Below are 19,652 nucleotides of genomic sequence, written 5' to 3'. Positions count from 1 at the left end.
GGGAGAAAAGGCGAAAAAAACCCTTGTCGTTTGAGTGGTGGAGGAGTAATAAGGACGGAGTAGCAGAGGGAAGCATCGGACGGGAAGCCCCCGGGTGTTCCCCCGAGTGTAACGAGAGGCTGTACCCGCGATACTCTTTATTTCTACCCAGGACTTAAGCGCGAGAGCTCGAGGGAGAGAAATGAATGAGATGTAAACAACTTTTCCGGCTTTACCGCAGACCCGGATATTATTCCGCCGTCCGCCTTTGCGGGGAAGAAAAGCCGATCCGGTCGCGAGGCAATTTTTTTCACAAATTCGAGGAATCTTCGCGATCGCAATTTTCCGGCATAGTTTTTCCATTCGTGCGCTTTCATGGCGCTCCTCATTGGGGGAATTTTCGGCTACTTTCCTCAGGGGGTGGATTTGAAAATTAACTCCGATTTCGTGGACCGGAATGGACGGAAATTAGGCGGAATTGCGAGAGTCACTTTGTGGAGCCGAAAGGGGTAGCAGGAAGTGCCTCGAGCTGGGCAGCCGTCTGTCATTTTCTGGGATTGGGCTTAAATAATGCGTTACGAGGCGTACAGTGGAATACTTCGTCTAATTCGGGTTTCACGTATTTTTTCATTTTATTAAATTATCCAAACTATGGGGTTCTGTAAGGGGAAACTCGCTCGCAAACGCTTCCGCGTCGCACTTGATCGAGTATCAATTTTTATTGATACCTCATTTTTTACCCTTGTTTTCCGTTTTTTTTTTCCTATCACCACGGATTCACTCGAGAGTATCGCGTAACGCTTCAGGGGAGGGGGGAGGGAAATTGATGGGAAAACGCTGTACGCTCTGTATATGAACACTCCATTAAGCTGCCTCACAAAGGCCCAGGTGGAAACTGCCGAAAAATGGGATAAATGAAATAAAAAATGGAACCATCTTCTATCGCCACGGTGATGGGTCGGAAAAATCTGCGGGGAAAATTTGCGATTTGCATTTAAATGAGCTTGTACGGGTAATACCCGTACGCACCGGAGGAGGATTTTTCGAAATTCAAATCAGACGTCGATAGAGATCGATTAATGCCTCGAGGGGTGGGGATAAAATAAAAAGAAATAATTGTCGATTCTTTATTTGGCAATCCCACAATGGGGCGTTCCGTCGAATCAATCACTTTTATGGCAGGGCCGAGCGGCGCCCGGCGTCGCGACGTCGTGATTTATAAAATTGCCACCGAGGAAGAGGACGTCGGTCGACGAATTTTCCGAGCACTTTCCAATTGGAATCCGAGGGAAAATCCCCTTACGGGGGCATCATTATTTCACGCCGTGAAAAATGAAGAACGAGGATTTTTCCATTTAATATTTATTTATATACAAATCAAGGGAGGAAAGATGTCGTGTATGGTGTCGGGGTTAAAAGACATCATCCACTCGACTTTCCATAGAGTGGTATTAACTTTTATGGACGTAGGAAATTATTATCAATTATTTTATCCCGGGAATTTTTTGAGGGTGGGAAAAAAAAATGAAATGAAAAATGGCGAAGTAGGAATTTCTTTACCCCCTATTGTGATCACGAAAAGTCACTTTATCGACAGGAAAATAATCAGTGCATGAATTGCGTACTTGTTATTGTTAAATAGAGCATTTAAAGCAAAGCGAACTATATATCGCGCTCGAATGTTTAAATAAATGTAGCTGAAAGAGACTTGCACACCGGGTCGGGGTTAATCACATGAAAGCGGGAAATTAATGAGGGGGATTAATTCAGCGGGGCCCTCGGAAAAGGGAAGCTCTCCTTTTCCTTCGTATATTAACATGAACGTGTTTAATTAATCGGGAAGACCCTAAGTGAAATTAAATAAAAATAAAAAAAATAAAGGGATTCCGTACACGTCCAGTTATATTTAATTCGCGTGCGTGTGTGAATATCGATCGTGAATTTGAATATCGATCAAAAGAAATAAGAAAAATAAATAAACAGGAAACGGGAGAAATGACGAGCCCCTTGACCGAGCGAATAAATAAACAGATAAGAGATAACAAGAAAAAAAAAAAGAGGAATCCATCCTCCCCGATTTTTCTTACCCCAGAAAATCGAGGCAATTTTTATTTTCTAAACCTTGATAAAAAAAAATCGTGAAATGAAAGAGAAGCGAAATTTGTAGGACTCACTCGAGGATTTATTTATTTTATTTATTTGTCGACCGGCAAGAGCAAATTTCATTTGGACGTTCTCTCTTTTTATCCTCGGAGAACGTTTTAATGAGTCTTCGTTAGTACGTAGTGGGTACCGAGTATCGCGCAATTTTCTAGAGGCGAGGGAACGATATTTTTAATGTTTTAATTTTTTAATTTTTCAAGACCGAAACCCGTCTACTGAAAAACTGACATTTTCCTTCCAATATCCCCCACGATCGGATAAATCTTATTTCCGATTACGCCATTAACGCGGAATAATAATTTTAATCGATAGGAGGACATGATTAAAAAAAATCTCTATTATCATAAATCGCCTTCAATTGGTCTCTACCAATATGATAAGGAAGAAATGGCCGACCGTCTCTCTTTGCTTTCGACTCGGCTTCGTTTAGTCGACCAGTGCGAATAATGCGGCTTCTTATTGATCCGTTCGAACCATCGACCTATGAATAATTGCACTTTCTGCACTAGTGCAGAAAGTCCAGACGAATCGAATGAACCGGATGGGTGTATCTCGATACATCGGGGGATGAAGAAAGGGTTAGAAAATGGCTTCGAACTCGTTCGAGAGGGATTTACGCGAGAAGGGATACGGACGTATAATTACGACTGAATTTTTTCTATGCCCCGGAAAATTTATTTATCGCTAATCGAAGAAGAGAAATATCTTGAAAAAAAATTTTTTTCTTTTTAAATAAACAATTCTCTCATTTGAGGTAAAATCGCGTAATTAACCCTAAAGCATGAATGCCATTAATTTCCACGTGACGTATCGAAATGACCGCGGCAAGGAAATGTCGCTCAAGGGAGAAAAAAAAATAAAATATGGAAAAAAGGGGATTATCGACGCCATCGCCGGATCCAGGGGGATTTTGAAGGTAGGACGCAGGTGGATAATCGCGAGGAGGTCGGAGCTAACGGGGGAAAACGAGGGAATTATCTGAAATGACACTCGGAAAACGATTCCGAGCACGCGACGCGGCCCTCGGGCTTCGCTCGCCGATTCCCCGTGAGTGCGAGAGAGAGGGAGCGATGCCCGGTAAGGTGGGTGCGAGAGAGAGAGCGATAGGTCGAGGCGAGCACAAGTGATTCGGGCCAGCGAGGCGATAATAAGGTCGCGGATCGGATTTATCGGATTTATCGGGTCTATCGGATCTATCGGAGGTAGATCCGATCGATCGGCTCGCGAGTTAAATCCCCCTTTTATCGACTCGATTCGGAGATACCTTGGATTTCGACATATCGTTCTTATCAACGGCGACGTAATGAAGGCACGCGGAACACGTGACCATGATAACGCATAATTACGCGTGATAACGCGTAATAATGCAACCGACACGTGACCCTAAACCACGTCATACGATTTTTTCGAGCTGCTCCGGATATATCTCGAGTACTCGATGCCGCGGGCGTTTCGCCTGGATAGTTCTTATCACGTCCCGATAAGGTTGCACTTTATTCGCCCGTCAATGCTAATCTCCAATTCCGCGGGGGCGTAAGTCTCTCGACAAGAGAATCGGCCCTTGCCGTAAAACGACGAGTGTCTCGTTTAACGACTAAGGAACCTATTTCCGCCGGCTAGAGAATAATTATCACGCGAAAGGATAAGGCCGAGTTCGTTGGACTTTCCCGCGGTGATAATTTATACCGAGTAGTTTCGTGCCGGGGATAGACCGCGAGAGATAGACGCGCGTCGCGCGGGTGCGAGTGCGACAGATAGACGCGCGTCGCGCGGCCGCGAGTGCGACAGATATACTGTTCAAAACAAAATATTATCATTTTATAACATATTTTCAAATAAAATGTATAACATATATTATGAATTTAGTACGTATGTGTAATCAATTTATAATATATGTATTATAAATTTGTATTCTTTTTTAATTAATTAATTAAAAACCTTAAACGCCAAAAAAAGTCCATATAAAAAATTGAAAACTCATCTAAAAAGATTTCCAAACAATGCATACCAAATAAATTTATAGTGTCAAATTTGTAATTTCTCCTACGAAATCTCAGAAAATTACAACACGGTGTTATCAAAATTGTAAATTAATATAGAATTTTATAATGAATGTATATTAATTCACCATTAAGACGTGCATAAATTACGGCAATTCTACAATCGCGATAAACAATATAAATTCCCTATGTGGTAACTAAGGCACATCAGAAAGTCAACAAAGCATGTAGTTGTCGCGTATAAACAAACCGCGTTTCGAAGTCACGGTTCGGATAACGACATTCCATTCTGCATTACCCGAAGTTTATTAGATCCGTCGTAAGGCCTGATAAGAGCTTTTCAGGATCTTTAATCGATTCTGCTTTGTCGATTAAGTACCACCGCTCGTCGGGCGGAAACTTTCCGAGAAACTTACTCTCCTCTAGAAACGCAATTCGTACTGTAATAGTACGAGAATACTTAATAAATATTTATAACGAATTATTAACATCTCCACAAGACTTGTCGAGTTAAGTGCGCCTAGGAGATGGGGAATATTTTTTAACGTCGCTTTTTTTTATATTTCTGTATTTAAAACGTACATTTAATATACATAACATACATACATAATATAATAAAATATATATTTAAAAGAAACAACGTCTTCGTTCAACAATACTTAATAACTATTTTTAAGGAATTATTACGATCTCCACAAGCCTTGTCGAGTTAAGTGTGCTTAGGTACTGGAGACTATTTTTTAATATATAAAATATTTATTATATAAAACATATAAACATATGCTTAAAAAACAATGGTAAAAAAACTTCCTAAACATGGACAGGAAAAAGATTCCACTGGATTTGAGTGTCACTTGGATCATTTTTAATGGTCGAATATGAATGTGGATTTTTTGTTACCGATCGAACTTGAATATGAATCCCTGAGCACACTTGCTTTGTCTACTTTCTATGCACCACTACCTGATGTAGAGTCGGCCAGCCCCGTTGTCGAAGTCGCGAGGCAAATCACCAGCACACACGCGAAGACACACATCCCGATCCCGACGACGCGCGGACGTCGACTGACCGCTCCGCGGCTCTGCGCCCCGCTTTTACCGCCGTCCCGGCCCGCGCATGCGCACCGCGCCCTTCGGGGGTCGCTGCTCAAAGCTTTTAATTCGATTGCATTTTTTATGCACTCCTCGCCGCCAAGACGAGTTAACTTCTCGAGAAAGAGCTGTTCATTCTCCGTGTATACACATCCGCATCCTTTAACGTCACAATAAAACAAATATATATATATAATATGTATGTACATTTCATTTAAGTGAGAAATCGCGCACATATACAATAAATTACACAATTTCGCAATTGGTTCGTTCGCTGTACAAGGTTCTTACTTTTGATTTCATAGGGTCGAAATAAATTCTAAGGAGGCTCGCTTTGGATTTTCTTTCTTTTTTCTTGCTAGTCGCAAATCGCGAATTCGCAGCTTTCGGCGCGCGGGAAATTCGAAATCGGGTAGATAGTGGCTTTAATCCCGCCGGTGGAAACGCTGCTACGTATAGGTCCATGCTTCTATCAATTTCGAACAGGAAATCGGATTATTCTCTGACGCGACGCCAGGATACGCGTCAAAAGTCCTCGGATAGAAAAAGTTATGCAAATAATTTCGGGACTGGCGCGATTTAATAAAACCGGGACCGTGGAAACGGGCAAATAAATAATCCCCGAAGGGCGAGATTCCGGCAAATCCAGGACCGAGCGTTTCGAGCATCGGAAAATTGTCGGCTTATTCGACGAACTTCGAAAAAAATGGATTAAAAAAAAAATAAAAAATAAAAACACCACCGAACCCTCGGAAAATAAATCCATTCAGTCTCGTGGAAAATTTCCTACGTACGAATATCCGCACGCGACCTAAATGCTACGAGAACAACTTGTTGCTTACGAGTGATATGCAAATTGAGCTTTCGACGAATCCGGATTTTTCCTGGGTTTCCTTCAGTTATTTAGTACGCATTGTTTACAAATCTTGTACACGTCTATATACATCGGCAGTCCGGAATTTCCGGTCTGCGGATGGGAAAAGGCGGAGAAAATTCCGCGTAGGGTCTGAAATGATCTTTTCTTTTTTTCCTTGAAAAAGAAAGTCGTATATCCTTCCGATGGGGTTGGTGAAAAGGCGCTTCGAAACTTCATCGGGTGACTCTCTTCCTCCTGGAATTCCTTCTTCTTCTGTCATCCTCTTAACTCCTGGGGGAATTCCCGGCCTTCCACCCACGCTCTTGTCTCCGAGTCCACGAAAGCATCGAAAGTTCCCCAAAGTTCCCCCAGCGATCCATTAGTTTTCCTTTATTCTTCCTCCCAGGACTAGACGGACCAGTTTCTCGATTCGTGTACACACCTAGTTCAGGACTTCTTTTTCCCGATTTAACCGCGAAACTTCGCCCCTTTGCAGCCTTCTTTAGGGTGCTTTCCCCCTTTCGAGGACGACCATTGATCATGCCCACTGTAATTATACCAAGAGACGAGGGAGCTTCTTCAAGTTCTCCAAGATAATCCCTTCTCTTCTAGGCGATGTGTCCGAATTAAACCGCATTAAGAGGATATGAAAGGCGATAAGAAATTGAATTTAACATTCCTTCTGTTCAAAGAAAACATTTTTTTGTCAGGCTGGTACCGAGCTAGGTCGTTAAGTCGAGAGACTCTCAGGTGAACATCACGGCGGGTGACCGTAGGACGTAGATCCGACAATTTTCCGGGAAAAATGAAAAATAAAAGGGTAGTATAGTATACATATATACATATTTAAAAGGACATATTAAGGAGCGAGACGCTCCTTCTTCTTCTCCGAAAATCATACAACGTATCGAAAACTATAAATCTCATTTATTAATCGTCCGGATGTTTACACTTTGTCGCCAGATTCATCTCGGAGGGTGTCCTTGTGCGTTTAATTAGCATAATTCCCAGGTAAGTATCCCTATGGCGTAGAAGGTGTTCCTCTTCGAGAAGATGCCTTCGCCTCGTCCATTTTTGGGAGTCGTCCTCCAGGTCCTTCTTGGCGACGATTTCTGGCGTCCCCGTCGACCCTGCGACTCCATGACCATCCTCTGGAGCAAAGGGTCCCACTATTGCACTACAGAGTAACGTCCGATCAGGAACACGTGGCACTCGTCGCAGACTCGCACCGGCTTCGCCGAGTTTGGCATCGCGATCGTGTTTTCGCTGCAAGAGTTGCAGAAGATCTTCCCGCAGTTCCGACAGTGATGCTGCAACAGATGAAATAGATATATCGAGGGGAATTATAAAAATTAAAATACCCTCTCAGGAAAGAATTTTCATAGTAAAACATGAACCCAGGCAGGCTTAGAAATTTTCTTTTCATATTTTCAAGGGGGCCCATGCAAATCCCTTCGATGTTAATCCCCCAGGTGGATTTAACTTCCCCTGTCGAGGAGGGTGGAGGGTGAATGTTTATATCTAAATTGAATCCTTTAATAAGACTCACACGGTGGGGTCGTGGTTATTACCTTAGACAGTGAGCAAGAGGGGATCGGTAATATCGCAATTCGATAACCGATTCCCCTTAAAGTTAATTATTGGACCGTCTCCAGGACGTGACTTATGGCCAAAATGTAGGAGATCGGTGCCTGGAACTTCTCCCAGACCTCACCGCCGTCCTTATCTTCCTGGGTTACTTACTTACGGGGTACTTTCCACCCGGAATAAATCAAATCGAAGATTCGAACTAGAGCCCCAGGAGTAGACCGAGGAGACCCGCGTCAGCGAAACCGCCTCTCGAGGTAGTTACTCCAAAACGCCCTGGACTACTTTAAAAGGACTTATTAAAGGACCTCCGGGTCTTAAAATATTTCCTTAGGTTTCGTTCAAGCAGTAGTACCGAGCCAGACCGCTAAGTCGAGAGACTCTCAGGTGAACATCGCTCTGGGTGACCGTAGGACGTAAATCCGAAAATTTTCCAGTAAAAATAAAAAGCAAAGGGGTGGTATTTCTTTCCCCAAGGAGCGATCCGTCCCCTGTCGAGTCCCGGGATGCAAATCCAGGGCGAAAGTAAAAAAAAAAGAAAAAAAAAAGTCCTGGTGCGGTTTTTTCGCGAGTCTCGCACCTCGTCCTCGAGTTCGCCTCCCTGCACGAGGTCGACTCCTCGTTTTGCATGCCTTTGCATGTGCAAGTACACCCCGGGTATGTAAGCTCGCGTCTCCTCCGCTTTTTCCGCGGACTCTCTTGCCCGGGAACATCCGGCGGCCGTTCCGGACGGTTCCTTCCGCGTCGGCCGGCTCCACGGCGTGTACCTTAGGTGGGCTATTCTATATTAAACAGTATGCTAATCCACCCACCGGGAAAAATGAGCAACAAAGATACGAGCCTGCCTTGTTATTATGCAATAACTTACCCGGCGTAAAACCGGGAATACGGTGTAAACGTATTTTACGAGCCGCCCCGACGTCTCTATCACAAACCCTGAATATGCATGCGTACATGCACCGACGTCATCCCATATATTCCCATCCTGGGATCGCGTAATGACTTGAGAGGATATGAAAGGCGTTAAGAAATTTAATCGACTTCGATTAAGTGAAATTCATCTGTACCCTTTTGGGGGGAATGCCGTTTTGAATACTCAAATGGTAACAAATGGTATGCTGGCGCGTTCTCATTCTCTTCATTACCATCTTTTTTACCGACGTCGATCAAGCTCCTCGACACCTTAATGGACCAGAGATGTATCTCGGGGAGTCGATTTCTCCTCACCTTCCGACGAGTCAGGGTGAACTCCCTGTTGCATCCCTTACAGTGCGTGATGGAGCGGTCCTTGGTCCAGGGTGCGGCTCCATCCTGGAGATTCTGCTGTTGGGCACTGTCCGCAGCTTCTTTCAATTCGACAGCCGCCAATTTAGCCGTACTCAATTGTCCTCCCAGTTCCTCCAGAGTCCTCTCCTGCTCGGTGCAGATCTCCTTCAGGGCGAAGTGCTCCTCCTGCAGGGCCATGTACTTCTACGAGAAAACATGCCGCGATCGCCATAGATCGCCGTATAGATTGTTTTAGTTTTTTTTTTTTTTATTCAGTGGACCAGCTGGAATATCTCATTTTGATGGTCGAAGGACCCACCTCGGCGACCTGCTTGAGTTGGTCGATCTCCTGGTGGAGTCGTGAGATCTTTTCGACGTTCCCGATGGACGCCTGTTGCAAGGAGGTGCGCCATTCCCTCTCGAGCTTGAGCTCCCTCTCGACGCCGCTCGCCCTGGCCTCCCTCTCGGCGACCTCCGCCCCCAGGGCCCTGGCCCTCTCCTCGGCCCCCGACCTGACTCCCTCCATCTCTTTGCACCTAACCAATTGAAATCAGTCGGGCCTGAGTACCGTGTGCACGTTTGTTCGCCATTTTAACGAGTGCGCCGGCCGGCTTAACGAACGTGCAATTAAAAAGAAATCTTCTTTATAATCGACCACCCTCCCCAGCGGGTCGGACGGAACGATTTTATAATTGGCGCACTCTGTGGACCCTTTGCCCGGCACCCCGGTGGGGTGGGAAAAACCAGAGAACCCGGGGGAACCGGAAAGGGGAAGCTAAGGCGAGAAACACTCAGGTGAACATCCGCGGCGGGTGACCGTAGGACGTAAGCCCGAAAGTTTTTCCGGGAAAAATCGAAAAGAAAGGGGTGGTATTCCTTTCCCCAAGGACCGATCACCGAGTTAATCTCTATTCGTAATTAATACACGTAATTAAGATCGAAGGAATAGGGAAATTCGATTTTCCTCCCGAGATCGGAGAGTCGATACGAGATTTCCGGGGAAATTGGAAAGCTGACTATTGTTTGAATATCGCGGGACTTCTCGAGGGTAATGCACCTTTTTCTTTTTTTTTTTCTTTTTTCATATCCAATGTTATTCTTTCCGCGGATCCGTATTTTCTCGGGCCGTCCCCGAATTTCCGCATTCGGGGATTATTTCCGCGACGGGGACATCGAGCTGGAAAAATATACCCGGGGAAAATGCTTCCCCCTGGATGTCGAGGGTGGAATGACAATAAGTGTCGCCGGATTTTCCCGCAATTTCTTCGGCTTTTCCCTCTCTCGCAGTCGCGAAAATTCTGGAGTCCCAACTTACCTTCGAAATTGCGCTACGGCACAATTTTATTAAGCACCTCAAAAGTACAATTTCTGATACCCCTAGAGGTATTGTTTCAGTTTACGAAATTCTCAGAAAAATTTACAGACTTTTTCTGAAACAATTACTGAATTTTTGCACGAAATTTCATTAAACAATTGCGGGATCCTTACGAGATTTCCTGAAACAATTATGAAATTTTCCGCTTTTGAGGTGCTTTCCTTAAACCTAACCATATCTCGGCATGCAAAGAAAGAAAAGTTAGAATGAACGATGCAAAAGATCGCGATGACGTCGACTGGTGGGGAAAAATAAAAAATGAGATAAGAAAAAAAAATCATAAGTGTGTTCCAGGCACAACAAAAAAAATTTTTAAATTACGATCGTACAGAGAACAACCTGCACCTTACGGAAACGCATGCGAGTCGTGGGTAAAAAAACATTTTGGAAGTGACTTAAAAAAAAAAAAAGTATAGACATACAACCTTCAGGGTAATCAAATATACGATTAGCTTACAATTAGGAATTTATTCTGATAACGTCATACAAGCGCACATGGTGTCGTGATAAGAGCTGCGACGATCGTCGCTCGATATACCCCAAAAAAGAAAAAAAAAATAGCCCATTGAACCAAAAAAAAAATATATTCTCTTGCCCAGTACCAAAGAAATACTTCATAACTTGGAGGAATAATTAATGCACCCAAAATACAATCTAGATGAGGAGGAATTTCGAGCGAAATAATTATTCCTTGAATTAAAAAAAAAATATATACATAATAAACGAAATGAGCGAAAAAATGAACCCAGAAGAAGGCAAAGAGGCCGTTCGGTTAACCCGCGTAAACTCGGTTTAACCGATTAACCGGCGCAAAAGTGGCATCGCACCGTCTATTAATATTCGCAGTTTACGTGATTATTCTCGATTACACCCGGAGAAGTCTAGGGAAACGACCGAAACCCTGAGGATCCGATTCCAAGAGAGGAAACGAAAGATCCGATCGACGGTTAACCTCCTCCGTAACATTGTCGTTTGATTTTCCTCCTACCTCTATTTAAAGTCTCAGCGCGTAGATTTATCATTAGGAAAGCTAGATCGAGGGATATTCTAGATGACCATCGTATGAAATACTCGAGATTTAGCGTCGATGAAACATTAACCGCCACCAGAGACCAAGGGATTAACTTTAACCCGCTCCCCTTGCGGTGGTAAACCCCGGTTAAGGGGTTTCCACCCGTATTAAAAAATAGCTATCACCTCCCTAGATCCATTCAGCACGTGCAAGCAAGATATTCCAGATGACCATCGTATGAAATACTCGAGATTTAGCGTCGATGAAGCATTAACCGCCACCAGAGACCGAGACATTAACTTTAACCCGCTCCCCTTGCGGAGGTAAACACCGGTTAAAGGGTCTCCACCCGTATTAAAAAATAACTATCATCTCCCTAGATCCATTCAGCACCTGCAAGCGAGCATCCGTTCCTCGTAGCTAGTTACTAAAAAGCTCGAGCACCAAAAAGTCTTCATTTCCTTGATTACAAACGAAAAAAATCCCCCCAAAAAAGAAATAACGATCCCGTCCGACCGGCCCGACTCGCGCCACACATATAAACATTAATAGACAATAAATAAACGTACTTCTCATCCATTTTCTGGATAGTTTCAGTCATGGATAGCGACTTAGTCTCCAGCTTAGCGATCAGTTCTGTCTTATGCTTAAGGGAGCCCTCGCACTCCTGAAATTAACATATCACTTAAGTAGAAACGATAAATAATAAAGGACAAACAACCGGAAGCCATGTCCGAGTTTTAAATTAAATACCAGAGTACCGGAGGAGAGAAGTGCATCCCAAGGGACTGAGAACAATAAAAAAGCGAGACAGACTCGAGTCGAGATGCACTTTCTGCCCTCCGTCTCCTGGAACGGCGTCCATATCCAATATTAATCCAATATTAATCCGATATTGATAAAAAACCCAACGTAATCCAGAGAGGCATCGGCAGATTAAGGTGCACCGGAAGTAGGGATCGTCCAGCAGCTCTGCACTTCCGGTGCCCATTAGTCGCTTTAACGATAATCAAAGAATTCAGAAGTCTTCATAGAAGCTCAGAAAGACACGGCCCTTCGATGCTGGACGAATAGTACGTTAGCCGACCGATGGCGGCGCTGTAATCACCTCTCCATCTCTCTTAATCTTACGGTGACATCACCCCCACTTCCGGTTTCATAGCCAAATTTAACCATTTCGACATAAATTCCAAATTCGACTGGCCGTGCAGGTAATATCAGACCAAACGTCGCTCTTAGTAGCCAGAGGGTTAAGGTGAAGTGAAACACGTCGAGGAACTTGATCGACGTCGATAAAGATTTTTCTAAATACCTACGTTGCCGGCGTTGGTTTTTATATCGACAGCTGGGTCGAATTATATTGGGTATTGTACTAAATGGCATACTCCACCTGTCGTTTTAGTACGATTCTTTCTTCGATTTTTTTATAATTATTCTACCCGAACCCAATATAATTCGACCCAGCTATCGATATAAAAACCACCGTCGCCAATGTAGGTATTAAGAAAAATCTTCTTTACTGACGTCGATCAGGTTCCTCTAGGTGTTCCACGTCACCTTAAGAGCATCAAGCGCTAACCCATTATCTGAGCTTCTATGGGACATCTGAACCCTTTGCGATAATACAGGCGCATCGTTTAGACAATCGAGGTCTTAGACACTAGTGGTGTGGGCGTCGTCGCCGTCGGGCATCTCCTGGGGAGGCGGGCTCCCCTTGGCGGCAACATCCGGGCCCTTGGTAGGTCGAGCTTCCGGTGGACGAGGCTTGCCCGTTTCCTCGAGGCCCTCCGAAGGTGGAGGACCCTTCGGCGATGTGGTACTAGGCTTGATGATGGACTTCCCGGCTCCTGGGGTGGTCGGACTGCGCCCGCCCTCGCCCTCCTTCATCAGGTGGTTGTACTTCTCCAGGTTGTTAAGGATCTTCCCTATCTGATTCGTCTTGGCGTGCAGCCGGCTCACCATCTCTCCCTTCTGGGTCAGCTCGTACTCGCACTCCTACAAGCGAAACGTCGGGAGAGACTTCAACAGGGGACAGAGGATCCACCGCTGGCCGCATCCCGGTATCTGAAATTCTACTCGAAGAGGGCTTAAGATTTAGGGTTAGGATGGTAATTAGATGCTAAGCTCTCACGAGGAGGCGCCGACGACGTCGAGGCTGGAAAGAATGGAAAGAATGGAAAGGACCTCCGTTAAGAGGATATGAAAGAGTCGGCTAATCATTCGACACATCCTCGACGTCCTGTACCTGCAGCTTCCTGTACATCTCCAGGTTGATCCTCTTGATATCCTCCAGCTGCCTTCTGAGCGAGACTATGGTGTCCTGTTTCTCGTGTATGTCCTTCTCCAGCAGCTTCATCGCCACCTCCATCTCGGACCGCATGCTGATCTACCTCGAACAAGGGAACACGTGAATCGCGACATCCTCCCCTGGGTCTAGGTGTTCGGAACTCGGTAATTAACCCTTTCATTACTTCTGTCTGCCACTGAGGGCGACAGAAAGGGTGTACACATTGTGCTTCGGCAGTCTTCTGTGTTCGAACATACGTCCTCCTAGACCGCCTTTTGTATGCACACTGGGAGACATCAATGCTTTCCCAACCTGCACAGGCGATGCCGTGTCTGCAGGGGAGGCATTCATGTCCGCCATTGTATACTGGGAAACATCAATGCCCTCCCAACCTGCACAGGCGATGTCGTATCTGCAGGGGAGGCACTCATGTCTGCCACTATACACCTTTCTAAGCGTTAAATAACAATCGTTTTGTCGTATCATTACATGATTAAATTTCCAAATAAAAGTCCTTAAACCTGCAGCTCGAGCTCCTTCTCGACGTCCTGCCTCTGTTTCTTCTCCAGGTCGAGCCTGCTCCTGAGTTCCTCCATCTCCGCGGTGGTCTCCGATATCTTGACGGGTACCTTTCCGTTCTGAAACGAAGGAGGCGACCTCGATCAGCTGATTTCCATCCCGGACTCGGTCGGTAATGCCGGGAATAAAAGTACCTCGCCGGTCTCTTTCACCTCGATCCCCAGCTCCTTCTTCAGCTCCCGGTTCTCGTCGTGGAGGGCGAGGATATTGTTCTTCGCTATGGCGAGGTCCTCCTTCATCAGGGCGTTGGTCGTCGTCAGGGCCTCCACCTTTGCCTGGAGGTTCGTCACCGTGGCGCTGTAATCGCGGCAATGGTCAGACCACTCTTCCACCGCCTTAAGGTGATGTTAAGGTCTTAAGCTCCGGGTGATTACTTCAAGTGTCGATTAAGCTCCTCGATGTAGTTCTTCTGGTCGAGGACGGTCGTCATGTTGTCGCTCTCGAGCTCGTCGTCCGGCGACTCGCCGGGGACGTGGTTGCTGTTCCTCAGGTAGAGGGAAAAGTCGATAACACCTTGCTGGCAGTCCAGGTCTTCCTCCTGGGATAATTAGCACCGGTCGCAGAGGTAATCCTCTTAAGGTGATACGAAAGTCCGGTATATAGGGTTTGTCCGAAAAGTAATGTCAGTGATTTAGTTGTGAAGCGACTCGGTGGACCAGGAAGTCAGCTTTTCAACCCTCCGCCGCCCATCTTATCGACTCCCCTGTATCCCACTTTCCTACCACCTTAGGTCGGGCGGAGTCCTCGCGGCCTCCTGGACTGACCTTAACGCAAAAGTTGCAATCGATGACGTTGAGACCGACCAACAATCCCATTACGACGATGGCCTCCTCGCTCATCATCAGAGCGTCCGGCTCGAAGTACTCCGAGAGGATGTCCTCCTTGTGGTCGATGAGGACCTTCAGATAGTCGGCAAGTTTCTTCTGCATAAGGGCCATCCTGAGCCAGGCTCGCGCTCTGCCCATGGCGGTCCTGAAAGCACCCTGGTCTCAATGTCCACCGACGTCGGCGAGGACGCACCCCGGTTATCCACCTCCAGGTGAGACCTTAAGGTAGTACCTAACAGTCGGCAGGTCCCGGATGCTGGAGGTGATGTCCTGGGCCTCCGGGCAGTACTTCTCGACGAGCTGAAGGATGTCCCAGAGCTCCTTCTTGGGTCCCAGGAGCCCCTGAAATCCAAGGTCCGGATATAGGGGACTCTTCGGGCCATCTTCGGGCCATCTTCGGGCCATCTTCGGGGTAACCGCCGACTAGGAAGTCGCTCCCTCGGATCCTAGGTGGTCCTTCTTCTCTCTTTACCTTCTTCGGCCTCAGGCCGTGTCTCAGGACGTGCTCGAGGACGATGAAGAAGTGCTGAAGCGGCATGTGGTCCGAGTCGAGCATTCGGCCGTATTTAAGGGAGGTCTCGATCAGCTCCTTCACGATTAGCTTCGAAATGTTGACGAGGTTGCTCCTCTCGATGATCACCGGATCGCGAGCTGGAAGAAAAAGAGAAAAGCAAGGTGCCCCAGTCCTAGGGGAAGAATTCAGAAGTCCCACAGAAGCCCCGGAAGTGGGGGTAAAAGAGAGACCCCACGTGTTAGCCAACGATATCTCACAGAAAAGCACGTACATCACTTGATACGTTATATTTAGCCGACCCTGAAGGCGAGTATTATGTGTAAGATAAAGAAGGAATGCAATTCGCTACATATAGCCATAGGATTAAGAGGGGAGATGATCACAGCGCCGCCATCGGTTGGCTAGCGTACTATTTGGCCAACATCGAACGTCCGTATCCTTCCGGGCTTCTATGGGGACTTCCGAGTTCTTCGTCCTAGGTCGAGGCTCCTCTTCCTCTCTTCCTCCTTTCGAGATAAGGCCCGAGTTCAGCGTGATAAAGCGATAACGCGATAGACGAAGCGAGTGGCAAGGATTTTTCTTCGCGTTTCCCGGAGTGCAGAAATAATCGGAAAGTGGCCGTGGACGAGAGGATCCACCCTAAGGTACGAGGAACTCGATCGACGTCGATAAAGAAGATTTTTCTTAATACCTACGTTTTTATATCGAAAGCTGCGTCGAATTATAATGGGCATTGTACTAAATTGCACCCTTTGTTTTGTATAATTCTCAACGTAGACCGTAAATGACTTCGACGTGAATATAAATGCCAGCCTACCTGTATGCCCCCCCCCCCCCCCAGAAAGGGTACTCGGAAGGGTTCCTTTATCGACGTCGATTAAATTTCCCAGCGCCTTCGATAACCTCTTAAAATCCCCGAATCCCTCGCAGGGGATCATCTACGCAAACGATACGAACACAAGCTCGAGACGTGGTGCAACGGCGGCGGGCTTGGCGTCAGAGGATCGCAAAGCTGATTGTCAGGACGTGGTATACCGCTCAGAGCAAGCGGTGGGGTCGGCGATCGTTGGATTGAGTCCTGCATGGAGAACTCGACGTCCTGGAGCTCCTTCAGGCAAAGCCACTCCCCGTCTACGGATACTCTGAAGTTGCACAGGTAAATGGTGTCCTGGGCACCGGCCATGTCCTGCTCGATCATGACCCCTCCGTGGTGGTGGTCTCCCGGGGGGGGCCTCAGCTTCAAGCCGGCCTGGGACTCCTGACGCATAGGACCTCCTCTTCTGGATCGATTCCCTGACCTTGAGGAGGACACCTCCCGATCCCGACTTCTAGCACCCCTTTCGTACCAAAATGGCGACGTCTTCGACCCTAATCGATACGTCGTTCCCTCGGAAACCCTCTCCTGGGTTTCTATGGTCCTGGACAATTTCCAGGTGGAGGTGCAACTTCACCAGGTCCCCTCCTCGGCTTCTATCGTCCTGCACAATTTCCAGGTGGAGTCGCAACGGTATCTTCTTCCTCCGCACCCCTCGAGTTAAATTAAACCCCTGGGGGGTCTTCTTCGACGATTACCGCTTATTCCTGACAAAATGCCTGGATTCCTCGTGCCTCGTCAGGAGTTCGACGTCGTCTCTGCCAACGGAGGTGGGGAATCGCAAGATCCGAGAAGACTCCCTGGAAGTCAGGTCCAGGATGCCCGCGGAGGAGGCATCGTCCTCTCCGAGCTCGACGACAACTTATCCGGAGGAAGGCGCGGCTCGTTCTGACGATTTCCTCCGGGAATGTCCTGGAGAGAGACGCGTCACCTCGAGGAAAATCTCTCGGCGAAAATGGACGACGGACTGCCCAGGGTATTGATCCTCCTCCTCCTCCTCCTCCCCCCCCCCCCCCCCCCGACGTTGCCTCCACCTAGGATAATCGATAAGACCCGGGGAACGTCACCACTCCCAGGACGGCATGGTAAAACAGAACCCGCCCTCGGGTGATAACGGGCCAGACAAAAATGATAAAAGCTCACAGGGGAAAAAAAAACCACACAAGACCTGCCGATTAATTTTAGAATTAATAAATAATTGCGGTGTTTAGACGCCACATTCATTGATTAATTTTAGAATTGATAAATAATTGCGGTTAAAATACAGGTGGAGTCGAAGGGAGGATTATTTATAGATAAGTCTAATTATATAATGCTATCGATAAATAAACAGGAGATAATTGTTAATAATTCTTGTCGATACAATAGTCGCATGGGATTTCCGCAGAATGGCTGGATCGTTTCCCAAATTTAANGTTAAAATACAGGTGGAGTCGAAGGGAGGATTATTTATAGATAAGTCTAATTATATAATGCTATCGATAAATAAACAGGGGATAATTGTTAGTAATTTATTAATCCTGGGTTTGATTAATGATAAAATTAAATTAGGGATAAATATACATACATGTGGAATCTAAGGAAGGATTAGTTATAGATAAGTCTAATTGTATAAAGCTACCGATAAATAAACAGGAGATAATTGTTAATAATTCTTGTCGATACAATAGTCGCATGGGATTTCCGCAGAATGGCTGGATCGTTTCCCAAATTTAACTCGATGATAACCTCGTGCTTGCCAAAAAGTGATAAGGGAATTCTCGACCCAAGGAACCAAATGTTTTGGTACAAAACATTAAACCACTTTTGAGATTAATCTACAGTAATGACATCATGTGATTAAACGAGTTGGATGCAAAGCATTTGGCCTGGCTTAGTCGTTAATAAATCATAATGGAAATTAAACGCTACTTAATGAGATAAAGTTATCGCCAGTTATCACCAGAACTTGACTAGACGGTTATCCATTTGGAAAGTAATGACCCTTCGTATAATATCCCGAGACATTCTAAATAATAACAAAGATCAATAAATTATTGCCTTATCGTTAACGTTTAACGTATCACCAGAATCAGGAAAAAGATGTAACCGTACACAAAAATAAGGATGGCGATTCATAAATCATCTGCGGAATGGAATTTAATGAATATCAAGTCACTCCTTCCAATGCTTACTGCACTAAATCTCGCAGTATTAATACTTAGTTTATAATAAACTTGGAGATTATCACACGGTGTAGAAAATTCCTTACCTAGAATAATTAACCTAAACTTACCTAAAATACCTAGTAATTTACAGTAAAGAAGGCTACATAATTACTTCGAGTATTTCACTTACCTAACCTCACCCACGAGGGTTATCACTGAAACCGTAACGTTGCCACCTGTGGATCTATTACGTAAAGCAAATTGAGCGAAAATGTGAAAAATGAGTAGGACACAAATTTTTAAGCGAAATGGTGAAGCATAGACTCGAATCCTCTTCTTTACTTTTAACTGCTTTTCATCATCCCGCCTTTCCTGCCTATACACACTACCTCTCACAGTTTTCGATTTACAAGGTATCTACTTTTATTTAACAATACCACTAGACTGGAAATGCTAGTGATCTCGTTCTTTCATATAGCGAATACGTAATTCGTCGAAATCTACGTGAGATGAAAGTGCGAGAAGTGAGCGCTCTCGTCAAAACTACGTAATAAACGCTCTACAATCACCGGGGACGCCAGAGAGTTGAGAATCGCCTCTACGTGGAAACGCACGTCAACGGGTGGGCGATTTGAATTTGGCGGGTGTTTAAAGCTCGAGGAAAACATCATGCACGTATCTCGTACTCACGCCTCGGCAACCACCAGGCATCCAGCTTCCTCGGCCTCGAGACGACAAGGTCAGGCCACCGGTCCTCGCGTATAGAGTAACTAGAAGGCGAGCGCGAAACACTTTTCTCATTATCGTCGGAGAGAACACTCCCGGTGATCGACTTCTCGGAGGGCGAGATCGGCAAGTCGTCGTTGCCCTCGGCGGCCATTTTCAATCCTAATCAAACCTAACCCCAAAACCGTCGCAGACTAGCGACCAACCTCTAGAGGGGACGCGCACGAACTGCCGAGCGACGAGAGTCGCAGGAGCGTCCGCTCCGCGCCGACCGACGCGCCACCACCATCTAGCGTCACTCTCCAGAAACCAATCCACTTATAGCTACTCCGTTACCTACGAAAAATAATAAACCGATCCAATAACAAT

At 46.0% G+C, this 19,652-nt stretch overlaps 2 protein-coding genes across 8 annotated transcripts in view; both read right to left on the bottom strand.

Moving 5' to 3' along the window:
• LOC105704405 (lachesin) overlaps positions 1–5,195 on the bottom strand; it is a 28,770-nt gene extending 23,575 nt beyond the window's left edge. The window contains exon 1 of one of the 2 annotated variants that reach the window (XM_012433604.2): positions 5,106–5,195. In XM_012433604.2, the coding sequence (XP_012289027.1) occupies positions 5,106–5,178 (73 nt within the window). In that variant the 5' untranslated portion in view covers positions 5,179–5,195. Of the gene's footprint in view, positions 1–5,102 lie in introns of both variants that reach the window. The other variant, XM_012433603.2, reaches the window with a different exon arrangement.
• Positions 5,196–7,017: 1,822 nt separating this feature from the next.
• Positions 7,018–19,600, bottom strand: LOC105704384 (RUN and FYVE domain-containing protein 2). Of its 6 annotated transcripts, XM_012433556.1 has the most exons (13): positions 18,748–18,873; positions 16,494–17,322; positions 15,495–15,673; positions 15,255–15,364; positions 14,960–15,167; positions 14,570–14,733; positions 14,330–14,492; positions 14,138–14,254; positions 13,575–13,715; positions 11,899–11,996; positions 9,262–9,478; positions 8,904–9,146; positions 7,259–7,399 (listed from the first exon to the last, which is right to left on the bottom strand). In XM_012433556.1, exons 2-13 carry the CDS (start codon positions 16,801–16,803, stop codon positions 7,259–7,261), a joined length of 2,091 nt encoding a protein of 696 aa, XP_012288979.1. In that variant the 5' UTR covers positions 16,804–17,322; positions 18,748–18,873. The 6 variants fall into 6 exon arrangements, with proteins under 6 accessions (XP_012288982.1, XP_012288984.1, XP_012288981.1 ...); XM_012433559.1 differs by lacking the exons at positions 16,494–17,322; positions 18,748–18,873 and adding an exon at positions 19,248–19,600 and having other exon boundaries at positions 7,018–7,399; XM_012433561.1 differs by lacking the exon at positions 16,494–17,322 and having other exon boundaries at positions 7,018–7,399.
• Between the last annotated feature and the right edge of the window lie 52 nt (positions 19,601–19,652).

Source organism: Orussus abietinus, unplaced genomic scaffold (genome assembly GCF_000612105.2).
Source record: "Orussus abietinus isolate OABI.00-Male unplaced genomic scaffold, Oabi_2.0 scaffold40, whole genome shotgun sequence".
In the NCBI taxonomy this organism is placed as follows: domain Eukaryota; kingdom Metazoa; phylum Arthropoda; class Insecta; order Hymenoptera; family Orussidae; genus Orussus; species Orussus abietinus.
This window is presented reverse-complemented; position numbering and strand designations above follow the sequence as displayed.